This window comes from Cynoglossus semilaevis, chromosome 1 (assembly GCF_000523025.1).
Source record: "Cynoglossus semilaevis isolate Cse_v1.0 chromosome 1, Cse_v1.0, whole genome shotgun sequence".
NCBI classification, from domain to species: Eukaryota; Metazoa; Chordata; class Actinopteri; order Pleuronectiformes; family Cynoglossidae; genus Cynoglossus; species Cynoglossus semilaevis.
The window spans coordinates 14,062,809-14,075,203 of record NC_024307.1 but is presented as its reverse complement, the minus strand read 5'-3'; the positions used below and the strand labels follow the sequence as shown (position 1 = coordinate 14,075,203).

Here is a 12,395-nt window from a genome sequence, read left to right as displayed (position 1 = left end):
CATTATTAGTAAATTAGTAAGTGCCAGGTAATATGCTTTTTGAGAGAAGGTTATCATTATATGTAAAAACAGTTTGATAAGTTTACATATTCAAGGTCTGCAAAGTAAAGTAATGCAATTAAAAACACAAAGTAATTGTGTTTTATAAAACTATGCTTTGTAGTTTGTTTACGTACATGATAGTCTTAGTAGAGCTACAACATTCAACCTCAAGAAAGGTTCGTATTTGTTCTGCATTACAAATTTCTAACTAGCATGTTGGCTAAATTTAGCCATTTTTCTCAAAATTTGCTAACCTCTATCAGTGCTACGGTTTGTATTTTAAATCAATTTATGCCAACATTTAAACTAAATTTGTTTGTTTTGGTTCCGTTTTTGTTACATTTTATATATTTGTGATTTGATTTTTTTTTTAAATCGGTGATTTGTATCTTAATAACATCGTAGATTAAACAAAACCAGTATAATTTACTAAAGCATTAAATCATGTAGTTACAGCCTTACCCTCGAATATTTTTTGTAAAACCAGAGAGAGACATTACCGTCATTTTATCAAGTTCCTTTTCTGCTATGTACCTGTTTGTCCTGCAGATGGAGCCTTTCCTTCTCTGGTGATCAACAGCGAGCTGAAGCTGCAGCTCCCGATGATGGTTGTAATATAATATTTACTTTTTACTGCATGCATTTAATTTTTTTTTCTGTTTTAAGTGAGATATAAGACAAAGAAAAATATTTGTATCAACTTTAATCAAATACTGTTTTCTTTTTCAACAACAACAGGTTAACATGTGATTACTGTGAGCAATACTCATACTACTGCATAAGATCAAATATTGACAATAAGATGCTTTTTTCTGGGCTTTTTCTTATTATAGTTAATCTCACTTAACCTTTACATCTCAGTCAGACCTCGTTTACTTGTTTGAAGGCTGTCAAACAAAGCCATTTTCAGTGCAATTTACGCATTTGTGCATCATGTTTTCTAAAAGATCATTCACAAAAACTGAAGCAGTGTCTCTGGAGACCAAATCCTTAGCAGCATTAGGAATACGTGATTGATATACTTCAAAATGAATGGAGGATATAGGAATATGTGTCACAAACACCATTAAGATCTCTGTCGTACTAAAGTCTTAGATTATTAGAGATATTTCAACTGTGCAGTGACAAAACTATAAGCATAAGGTTGGAGTTCATATTGGATGTAAAGGAAAGAGCATATAGATAATCATACAGTATAGATAATATATGCGATGACAGGGAAAGGCAACACTCTGAATTCCACTGGTAAAAGTCTAGTTACTCTGCTATGATCACCACCACTGAATATCGTCATTATTAGTGCAGGATTCTGCTGTGATACAGTAATAAGTTCAAACTTAAGAGCCCACACAAATGGAATGGAATGGTGATGACTTCAGCAGGGCGATGTTGTTGCGTGCTCTTTCAAAGTGCTGAAGGGCAGCAAACTGGCTGGACTGCGAGAATCCGACTCACGCAAAAGTGCTGGAGCTTCTCAGTCAGCAGGTGCTCAGATGACCTCTGGAGAAAGCACAACATCGAGCACAAAGGTAAAATAGTTTGCTGGAGTCCTGTTGTAACCCCACCCTCAACCCAGCAGGTCAGTTTTGTTATCAAGATACAATTCTGTCACCACTCTCATGTACTTTTCTGCCGCTTGCATCTTCTTCCTTGCTTTCTTATAAGCTATCTCTCATCTAGAGGAGACGGTGTGTCTCTGTTTGACTGTTACACAAGCAATTAATGTTACGCAATTAATGATGATGCAGAAAATTAAAGTAAAAAAAACGTGTATGATCTGCTACACTGTATCGTATGTTTGGGGCATGCACTGTTTAAATGATGGGGCTGAGATGAGGGAGGAGAGGTTTTCAGTTGGAGTGAACAGGATGGACAGGGTTAGACATGAGCAAATGAGAGCAACCGCTAAGACTGGCAGAATTCAAAGCTAATTAGAGCATGCTCTTAGAAGATAGTGGGAATGATGAACTAAGAATGTTGGTGATGGAAGAGGAGAATAAGACACGAGAGAATCATAACAAATGAGCAAAGGATTGAAAATGGCTGATGTTGATGCTAAATTACCTTAGATAGAGTGAAGAAGATGTAGCAGGTCAGCCAGTTTCTAGCAGTCTAAAAACTCTAAACTGAGGACAACTGGTCAGAGTATCTCAGCTCTGCTTTTTCCACTATATAGTCTTGTGATCTACTGTACGTTTTACCTGCTCGATGCTGCGTCTGGATTTCCTCCAAGCTGGCAAGCGTCCTGATAGACCTGCGTTCTTTGAAGGCCACAACAGGTACCATGTCCTCCTCGTCATCTAATCTCAGTTCCCGCGACAAGGACTTTGTGGCCACGGGCATCTTGACCACATGTTCTTTGGTGCCATTGTTCACAGGTTTAGTGTTTTCCTTTGGTTGGACTTCATTTGGTTCACTCTCTGAGGTCTGTGTTGACAAGAAATATTGTTTTTACCCTCAGGCAAGGCTCTGAAGTTGCAGCTGGTTAATTAGGAATGTGCACCATGATAAGTCAGAAGGCGAAGTACTGCTGGGATAAAACCTCAATAAATCATACCGTATCTGGAGAATCTGTCCTCCTGGTTCTCCGCATGATCTCCTCAAGTCGCTGAGGGGAGGGAGAGGTTAGTGCAACGATAAAGTATTTTTATGAACAGAGTTCTCCTAAACAAACAAATACGGTGTGAAAATCTGCTAAACTAGCCCCACAGCTGGGGGCTGCAGGGGTGGGAGGGGTGGGTGTTTATCAACTGCTGACAAAAAACACCACATCAGCAGTAAACACTGAATAAAACAAAGGATCAGTGATTCTCAAAGACTGGGTCAGGGACAAATGTTTTTGACTTTGTCCAGGATAGAAAATAACACACCCTTTTATTTTTAAGATTATTCATCTTTCATCTTCTTCTATTTGTCACTATTTCACTTTACATTTGAAGTAAATCAGAACCTCACCTTTTTCCTTGCTTGACGATCAACCTCCTCTTTTTGAGCCAGTATGTCTCGGTCTTGTTTTATCTTGTCTGACTTCTGCTTCTCTCTGGCCTGTTCCTCCTCCCTCTGGTTGAAAATCACAACGCATAAACCAGAGGTTTGCAGTTAATAAAACCAAAAATTCAACCTTCTCTCTGAGAAGAAACTAACCAGGCTTAAAAATCTAATCTTCTAGTACACGGATGAGGGTGGAACGCTGCTTCACCTGTTTCTGGAGGAGGGCAGCTTCCTTTATGGCCTGAGCTCTCTCCTCCTCTGCTCGTTGTTGCTCCTCTTTCTCCCTCTTCCTCTTCTCCAGAACCAGACGTTCAGCCTCGGCCTGCTGTCGTGCTCGCTCTGCTGTCCTCCTGCTCTCCAGTTCGTCACGGCTCCTCCTGCACGTGTCAAAATTAATATGTTGTAGTGAAGTAGCGTGATAGAGCTTCATTTCTTTTTCAAAGGATAATATTCATTTTAACCTGTCGGCCTCCTCTCTCTGCAGACGCTCCTGTTCCTCCTTCTCCCTCTGGTCGCGGGCCACTCTCCTTTTCTCTGCAAGGAGGCGTGAAGCCTCCTCCTTGTCTGTAGTCCCAGCCGAAGACTTGCTGATGACTTCATGATGTTGAGCTGATGGGTGAGGAGGCAACTGAAGAGGACCTAGAAAAATATGACAATGTAAAATACTGTGTGTCTTAAGTCTTAAATATTAAGAATTTCCTTTCTCTGACCTTTGACTTCCAATGTTCTTGATCCAACCTCTGTCTTTGTGGAAGGACTGTTTAATGTGGGACCTCCTGGTGGTGCGTTTTTGTCTTTCTTCATGCTCATTTTCTGACCTGCAGTGGACGTTCTGACAGGCCTTGAGTTTCCAGGGGCGAGAGCAGAACTGCACACCTCGACATCCTCCTCGGGAACAGAAGGGAGCCCCGGCTGCAGCGGGGTTGATTGTCTGCTCACTGATCTCCGGGGAGTCCTTCAAAAACCCAGCAAACACAAGGCCCAGGTGAATTGTGACTAAATTATAAATGAACGCAAAAGGTAGCAATCGAGCTACGTCCACTCACCTGTTGGGTGAAGTTGAAGGTTTTCGGTTTTGATTAGCATTGGTTGGTTTAGTGCTAGTGTTCACAGGAGGCGTTTTCATATAAGAGCTCTTGTTTGAGGTTTTATTAACTGCCTCTGGGTGTTTAACTGTTCTGATCTAAACCAATGAGAGACAGAAGACATAGTCTCAATTAAAGGAAAGAGAATACTGTAAGCAAACAAATTTAGCCAAAAGATTACTTAAAATGATTTTAAGCTGAAAGTTAGCCAAACAATAACTAAATGTTATTTAGAGCCTAAAATTCTTGGCTAACTTGGCCCCATAACAGACTTAACTTAAAGGCTAAGCTCTGGCTAGCATGACATATTTCAAAGAAACAAAGAAACTTTCATTGCTTCAGACAAAGAACCAGACTCACCACTGCTGGTTTGCTGCCTCTAGTGTTAGGGCTCGGGGAGGCAGGTGACTTCTTTTGGACTGGACTGGAGTGGTGCTGAGTTTTGAGAGGAGTGATAATGGCAGTGGGGGTGGCGGTAGTGGTGGTATAGAATGAAACTGCACGGCGACAAATACGGACAACTGAAGGAGCGTATTGTGACATTGAATGGAAATATGGAGAATGAACGATGAGAGGAAATGGAAACATGGAGAAGTGATTCAACAGGAGCAGTGTTAGTTACCACAAAGAACCACTAGAGGTGCACTGCAATGATACAAGCATTGGCCACTTCATTAGGTACACCTACTAAACAGCTTATAAGAGCACAAGTGCACTCAGCCAAGCACTTTGCAGCACACTGGCACATTTATGCACATTAACTAAGCTGGAGTTCTAAATAAGCAGTGGAATAATTAAAGAACGAGGATTCAAGAGATTTTAAATTGTGCTATTCTTCAAAGGACAACACTCTCTAGGTCTCTAGGTTACAGAGAAAGTTTCCATCCTGACTCTGGCAGTGGTGGTGTAACAGTATCGAGCAGTGGTCTTCAACATGGGGGCCCTTAGGGGTCTGCAGGTACTACAGGGGGTCTTATTTTGCATATGTTGAAAATAAAAACAGAATAAATGAAGTGTTGTTTTGTTGGAATAGTTTACTATACTATATATATTTTAAATATATATATAAATATATGTGTGTGTGTGTGTGTGTGTAGCTCGGGATAACGGGTGGGGGGCGAAAACACACGCAGGGTCGGATGCAACATGGGGGCCCTTAGGGGTCTGCAGGTACTACAGGGGGTCTTATTTTGCATATGTTGAAAATAAAAACAGAATAAATGAAGTGTTGTTTTGTTGGAATAGTTTACTATACTATATATATTTTAAATATATATATAAATATATGTGTGTGTGTGTGTGTAGCTCAGGTTACGGATGTGCAGCTGAAAAACCTGCAGTGGCTGAATGAATTCTCTTGTCAATATAACTGAGAGAAATGTTCCCAGTATCCCATTGAATGACTTCCGTGAAGAAAGCAGAGAGTTCATTCAGCCCAGTAGCAGCAACATGTACCTCAATGAAGTGGTCGGTAGGAGAAATAATAATAAAAAAGACAAATAAAGCAGTTGAGGTCATGCTATATATTTTTAGAGTCTGGGAAGTGAGGAGTACCTTCTTCTCCTGACTGACACCCAGCACTCTTGCTCCGGGCCAGATAAGAGTACGTGGGGGTAAGGAGGCGATTGACCAAATTCTTCTCCCATGCTGTCATTGGTAAGCGACGTGGAACTAGTGTTGTATTGATCAGCATAAAGTTTAAATGCAGCAAAGACAACATGAGTGAAGCCAATAACCTTTGTGTTAAGATACTGCATGAACAGAAGAGAGAAGAGATTAGGCAGACAGGGAGAAGACAGAAACAGAGAAGGCTGGGAGGTTCTGGTTCTCTCACCGTTCTTGGTGATCTTCCTGCCTCTGGAGTTTTGGCTCTGACTCTGTTGGGCCTTCTGGCTCTTCTCCTGGGTTTTGCGCACTGCAAACTCATGTCGCTCCTTAACTCACAGAGTAACACACTTCAGTGTTGTGCTCTCGCTCAACCCCCCCGATGGTGTGTATGTCAAAACTCACCTTCTCCTCCTTGATCCTCTGCTTGCGCTTCTCCTCCACAGCAGCTCGCCTCCTGTCCTCCTTCAGCTTCTGCTGCAGGAGTTTCTTCTTGCGTTCGTCCACTTGTTGTTCGTAGTACAGCCTGGCACGCTGCTCCCGCTCCAACCTGCTCCGTTCCCGGGAGGCTGAGCCAAGAAAATGAGCCATTAAAAATAGATTAATCAGCCGTCTGGATTAACCCTGTTTGACAGAAATCGAGGACAGAGCATCACCAAACGCACCCAGTAATTTTTCCTGCTCCTCTCTTCTTTCTCGCGCTGCCTTCAACCTTTCATCGATGTTGACTCCATTAGCACCTACAGTGACAGAACATTAGCTCCACTCTTATATTACTGTGCATTTAAATATGGCCATGAGAGATGGATCAAACCTGGTATGGTCCTTGGAGGAACTGTGGTGCAGGTTTGAGGGGACTTGTGGACAGAGACCACTGTCTTCTTGGACTGTGGGTTTGGTTTGAGGTACAATCCATTTTCTGCAAGAACAGAGAATGTTACATTCTAAAGTAGCAGTTCTTGACATGAGCAGCTTCTGGTGCAGGTCGTGTACAGGTCACCTCCTTAATAGACCTCTGTCTGCCCATGATTCCAAGAGGCAAATATAAAGTCTATATTGACCTGATTTAAAGTAGATTTGTTAAATCTTCAGATGCCTGTAACATACAGGTAATGTTGGGGGGGGGACTGAAAAAAGTCTACCTATCTATAGCTTAGTACTGAGGGCACAAGTTCACGTTGGTCAGTTGTTTTGAGTTTTTCTCAGTATTCAGTATTTAATGTCATATTTCTGAGTATTTATCCTACCAAAAATGGTGTTTGAAATTCTGTGTGAAAGTCAGGATCCTGGCTTTATTCCCTGAAAATGTTTCACGTTTGAATCCTAAAAACTACACTTCTGAGACTAATGTCAAAATTGTAAATATTAAAAAAGAATATTTTTATTAAACATAAAAATTATTTGTTGAATGAAATTCAACAAATAATTCTAGTTAAAAAATAAAGTCAGAACTTCATTGCCTACATTTCAGAATCTAGTATTAGCAATAGCATATGTATAAATATATTTGTTTAAAAATAAGACAAATCAGAGGGTCCCTTCTCTTAAACAAACAAACTAACTAAATCCAATCAGTTTTTCCCAGTTCTTTGCTCCTTCTTACTTTTTCAGACCCGGTGATAAACAAATGTTGAATCAGCCTCAGACATTGGTAAATGTTGGACTGAGGTCGCCTTCATCCCACACACTGTAGGAATAAAGGAGCCAGTGTGAGGAGCCTGTCGTTAAAGAGGCATAAAAACATACAAGCACCTGACCACAACTCATGAACCGCTGGGGAAAAAAAACAGCTGAGTACGTAGCTGTCAGTGCACCAGGGGTGGTGTCACATGGATGTGAATGCATTCCTAAGTCATCACTCTGAACAGGATTCTGACCATTACATAATCAGTGATCACAAATGCTCCCTCTGTTATTATGGTCTTACCGTTACAGTAGCTGTGATCCATTAGTGAGCGGTTTGTCAGGATGTTTCTTCTCTATGATCCACCATCATTAATAACATTCTGTTCAGTGACAAACACGAGGAAAGACAAACCAAGAGTGCACTAACCTCCTGTTCTCTCCCATCCATTTTCTCTCCTGTGACTCTCAGCGGTACGTGGAGAAAACGGTCCCTGCGATGGAGGGATGACACTCTGTCTCTTCTGCACGGCCATGCTAGAGACTGAGCCTGGCATACCAACGTTTACCACTTATTAATACCCCCCACCTCCTGCCTCCCCCTCCTTTCCTCCTCCTCCTACTCTTCCTCCTCCTTTTTTCAATTTCTATTTCAAGATGCCTTCAGGTTCTCGCTCTGTGTGAACATAACCGGCTCCTACATCAGCTGCTCAACCATCTGTGTCTTACAAAACCAGCACAGAGAGTGAAGAGCAGGGAGACTAAACATCTGGTTTTAACCCCTGCTCATTGAGCTGGAGATAATGTCACATAGATTATTAACTACAGCTTTTTTTCTGGAAATATATGGACGCGAGGAGACTACGTGATCCACAGTCTTATCTATAAATAGCATACTCCCCCCTTTAATGATTTTTACCCCAGTGAGCTGCTCTGCTTTACTTTCACCAAATACAGCAGTGTCACTTTAAGTCCCCCACCACACTGTCTGAGGATGGAAGTGGCCAAAGGGATGCAGTGCTTCCTAGAGACAGGGAGGAAAATGGGAGCAGATCTGAGCAGAGCCGCCCCCTCGTAAATTATTAGCAGGTCAGTGGAGTGAAGTTTGTGCTCAAGTTACACAACTTCCTAGGAAAAGTTGAGCTGCATTTATATATGGTCATATTGACAGGTGGTAAAATGGACATTTTCTTCCCTCACCATCTTTTAAGCAAGTGAATAGGTTTCACCACTAGATGGAGGTAAAGACACCTGTGTCGTTTAATCGCTGCCTCGTTCTTTTTAAGATAGTTACGTTGCGAAAGACAGTATAAATATGACGTAGTGTTAATTTTGGTAAACAATTGACAAAAAAATTACCTGTTTGTAAAGTTTTGCCTGGTGTGTTTTTAAGGCATTTAGAGTTAAACAGACAACAATAAATTATCCATCCATCCATCCATTTTCATCCGCTTATCCGTTACCGGGTCGCGGGGGCAACAGTCGCCACCCAAATCACACTGCACCGTACCAACCCCCCAAACCTTCCTGCGGGTGGTGAGTCCACTAGAAGGTATTAACCGCCCTAACCGGGATTCGAACCTGCCCAGGAGGTGAACCCTGGGGTTCCACACCAATGACAGAGACATTGCCTCTGGGCCAAAGCGCCACAACAATAAATTATAAATCTGGTTTTTGGCCATATTTGTTTAGCATTGTCTTTTTAGAAGAAGAATTTGTTTTGCATTTTGGCTGATGTTAGCAACACCTTTTGACTGTTGCCGTCAGGGGTCGCCACAGCAGATCATCGGCCGTCATCTCCCTGTCCCCTGCTTTGACACCAACAATCTCCGCGTCCTCTTTCACAACATCCAACTCCTTCCTTTTCTCCTCTTACCTAGCAACATCTCCTACATTCCTCGCCCAAAAAAATCACTATCTCTCCTCAGTACGTGTCCAGACCAAACACATTACATACATTTCATTTTGTACTGCTTTTTTTCGTGCACTGAAGCCGTAAAATAAACTGCAACTGAAGTTGAATGGGTAAAAAAAGTATTTTTGTAAAGGTTCTGTGAAGTGGCGTAGTTTGTTTTTGTCCCACTGGGTGGTGCTGTTATTTATTCCTGACTTGAAACAATAGTTTCTTTTTTTAATTCTTCAAAATTGAATAATATATGAAATAATAAGTAAATGTTTATGTTTATGCTGCTTACATAACAAAATGAAAGCTGCACCTGGGAGAAAGCTACAGACTTTGTGTAAATGCTTAGCTAAATTTCCTTTTTTAGTGAATTTTGGAAATATCTCAGCAACTTTTTTTTTTCTTAATTTAAATCCGTGAAGTGATTTAAAACCTGTGTGCTGTTTGAAATAGCTGGACATTTATTATACTGTACAGGTGTAGCAAAACAAGCTTTCATATTTACAGGGAGATTGTAATGTTTACAAGACATTCATCAACATATAAATACAGTGATAAAATCCTGATATTTTCTTATATGATGTTAAATTTTCCTGATCGTCAATTGTTCTCTCGGCAATCTGTTTTTTGTTGGCCACTAAAGTATCCTGACACATTTGATAGGTCACCTATTTAAAGATGGTGAAGAAATCTAATCTCCTGTCCTTGTTCAGGATGTCCCCTGGGGTCACCTGAGGTTAGATCCACTGCGGGTCCTACGTGCCTGCAGGCTAGTACAATACCTCCCCCGTCTCTAAACACCAACAATGACAATGTCCTGTGGCTGTGTTTTTAGTGAGAAGAGCGTGCCAACTCCTCCAACCTAGAATCTGAAATGTGTTGTAAGGATACACTACACCTGAGTCAGGTGGTGTACTCAAACAGTCACCAGAGCAGAAAGAAGACTGATAACTGACCTACAACCAACATGGTCGTAGGGATAAGATTGCAACTTAACTTGGTATCGAGTCTTTCTGTGGTTCACCCTTGAAGACATGTCAAAGGTGTCAGTTTTAAGACTTGGTTAATCACTAATACATACACAAAGCAATATCTTGTTATTTATAAAATATACTGCATGTCAAATGTCTACTGGTATAATTTTTTTTCATACTTGTAATAAACTATTCTTCTGCTTCCTGCAGAGGTCGCTCTACAGTCCTTCGACTGTTACATCAATCATTTTCATCTCTCCTTCACAATGCCCAAAATAACCAAAATAAGTTAGCAAAAGAAGTGCAGAAATAGAACAAAAAATGTCCAGTCATTTTGAATAATGTCCTAAAGCACGACAGTGTCTAAATCTTGGAAAACAGTTGCAGAAATGTGTCAAAGAAAAACTAGACAGAAGCTAAAAAGTAAAAGTTACAATAATAATAATGATAATAATAAACAAAATTAGCATAACCATATTTAAGCTAAGCTAAGCTAGCAAAGTTAACTGAAAAAACAACCAAAACAGCAACGTTTACAAAAACGGTTAGGAATTACAAAATCATTTTTTAATATATTACTGGAGCATCACTGGTCACTGAGCTAATCAGTGAAAGACCTTAAATGTTTGGGAGGACACGTTGGGGTTGTTCATTTTTCACAAATGAATGAACACTATGCTTGATAACATAAAAATATTAATGGAGGATGCGGGCATCGATCCCGCTACCTCTCGCATGCTAAGCGAGCGCTCTACCATTTGAGCTAATCCCCCATGACATTCTTTTCGCAGTCTGATTCCCAAAATCCAATTTTTCATACTCTTTCGTTCTCTTGTTGTCGGTATTGTGGATAATTGTCAGTTTCATTTTTCACACAGTTCGTATGTCGGCTCTTTCTTATAAAACTTTGATATAATGTGACGCCGTGTCAGTGGGGTGTAGCAGGTACGGATAGCCAAAAGAAATATATGAAAATGTGCAAAATGACAAAAGCGAGACCAGTAGTTAGCCAAAATAGCTTAAAGTGTCTGCTAAAACGATTTAAATCATGTTTATCTGGGTGATTTGCACGGAGTACATAGAAACATCTTCTCAGCAAAGTTACTAACCAGTTAGTGGACGTAGATATGCTGCCTGGGAATCAACCTCACAACCTCTTGCATGGTAAGTGAGCACTCTACCTTTAAATATTGTAATGCCTCTACTTCCTCCAAAGTCAGTCACACTGGGTATAGGTAAAGAAAAGGAGGGCTTAGCTTTGCTTTTGTATTTAATGTAGGTAAAGATGGGTCCTTCTTCTCCCTGCATTCTAAAACCATAGAATAATTCTTTATTTTATTCAGAATTGTAACAAGGTCTTCCTGCTGTTCTTTTCAAACTAAATCTATATCTATTGTTGTGAACACTGATACCTCAGCTCATAATGAGGATACCACATGGAACACTGAGCGGCCTGACTGAATAATTCAGAGCCCCGTTTCATCAGGTAACAGCAACTTTAGACTTTGGACGTATGACTTACAGACGACCAGTATATGTAATTGATGAGACGTTGACTTGTCCTGCAGTATTCAAAAGAAGACGTGTTGAAAAGGAGTTGTTAAAGCAAAGATATACTTGTCAAATAATCCTTTAACTATGGAACATGTCCACATTAATAGTACATTTATGACAAAGGCAAAGCAAAAAAAAAACAAAAACATTTTAACACATTTGTATGCTTCCTCTGTAAAATCTCATGTTGGAAAAAATATTACCAATTGTTGCACTAGTAAACTTAAATGTATCCTAAAACTTGAAATTGTTAAAACAAGCTAGAAAGCCTGACACAGTGGATTACTTCCTGACACAGTACTTCACAGTATATTCAGTATCTAATGCAGCGATGTCAAACATACGGCCCATGGACCAAAACTGTGAAGTAAAAAAAAAAAGAACATTTCATGTCCATGATGTTTTGTCAAATTACATTTCATTAAATATTAATATTTTTTAGTATACTTGTGCTTATTTGCAGGTAAACAGGATTGTACTTGTCCGGCCTACTTCACAGCTACTTGGCCGTATGTGGCCCCTGAACCAAAATGGGTTTGACACCCTTCATCTAATCATTAAATACATTTTTTCAGAGATTTGTTTTTGTACTTTTTTTTAACACACTGACCTAACCAA

General features: G+C 40.3%; 1 protein-coding gene and 1 non-coding gene across 3 annotated transcripts; both read right to left on the bottom strand.

The window, feature by feature from the left end:
• Positions 1-595: 595 nt before the first annotated feature.
• Positions 596-8,783, bottom strand: map7a (microtubule-associated protein 7a). Of its 2 annotated transcripts, XM_008312251.3 has the most exons (15): positions 7,777-8,783; positions 6,538-6,642; positions 6,389-6,463; positions 6,129-6,292; positions 5,953-6,052; positions 5,673-5,789; positions 4,479-4,639; positions 4,080-4,216; positions 3,744-3,988; positions 3,495-3,672; positions 3,242-3,410; positions 2,998-3,102; positions 2,600-2,650; positions 2,244-2,469; positions 596-1,542 (listed from the first exon to the last, which is right to left on the bottom strand). In XM_008312251.3, the coding sequence occupies exons 1-15, from the start codon at positions 7,901-7,903 to the stop codon at positions 1,532-1,534; spliced, it is 1,971 nt and encodes a 656-aa protein (XP_008310473.1). In that variant the 5' UTR covers positions 7,904-8,783; the 3' UTR covers positions 596-1,531. The 2 variants fall into 2 exon arrangements, with proteins under 2 accessions (XP_008310473.1, XP_008310490.1); XM_008312268.3 differs by lacking the exon at positions 5,673-5,789 and having other exon boundaries at positions 4,479-4,615.
• Positions 8,784-10,923: 2,140 nt separating this feature from the next.
• trnaa-agc (transfer RNA alanine (anticodon AGC)) lies at positions 10,924-10,996 on the bottom strand. Its single transcript has one exon. It is a non-coding gene; the product is annotated as a tRNA-Ala (tRNA).
• Between the last annotated feature and the right edge of the window lie 1,399 nt (positions 10,997-12,395).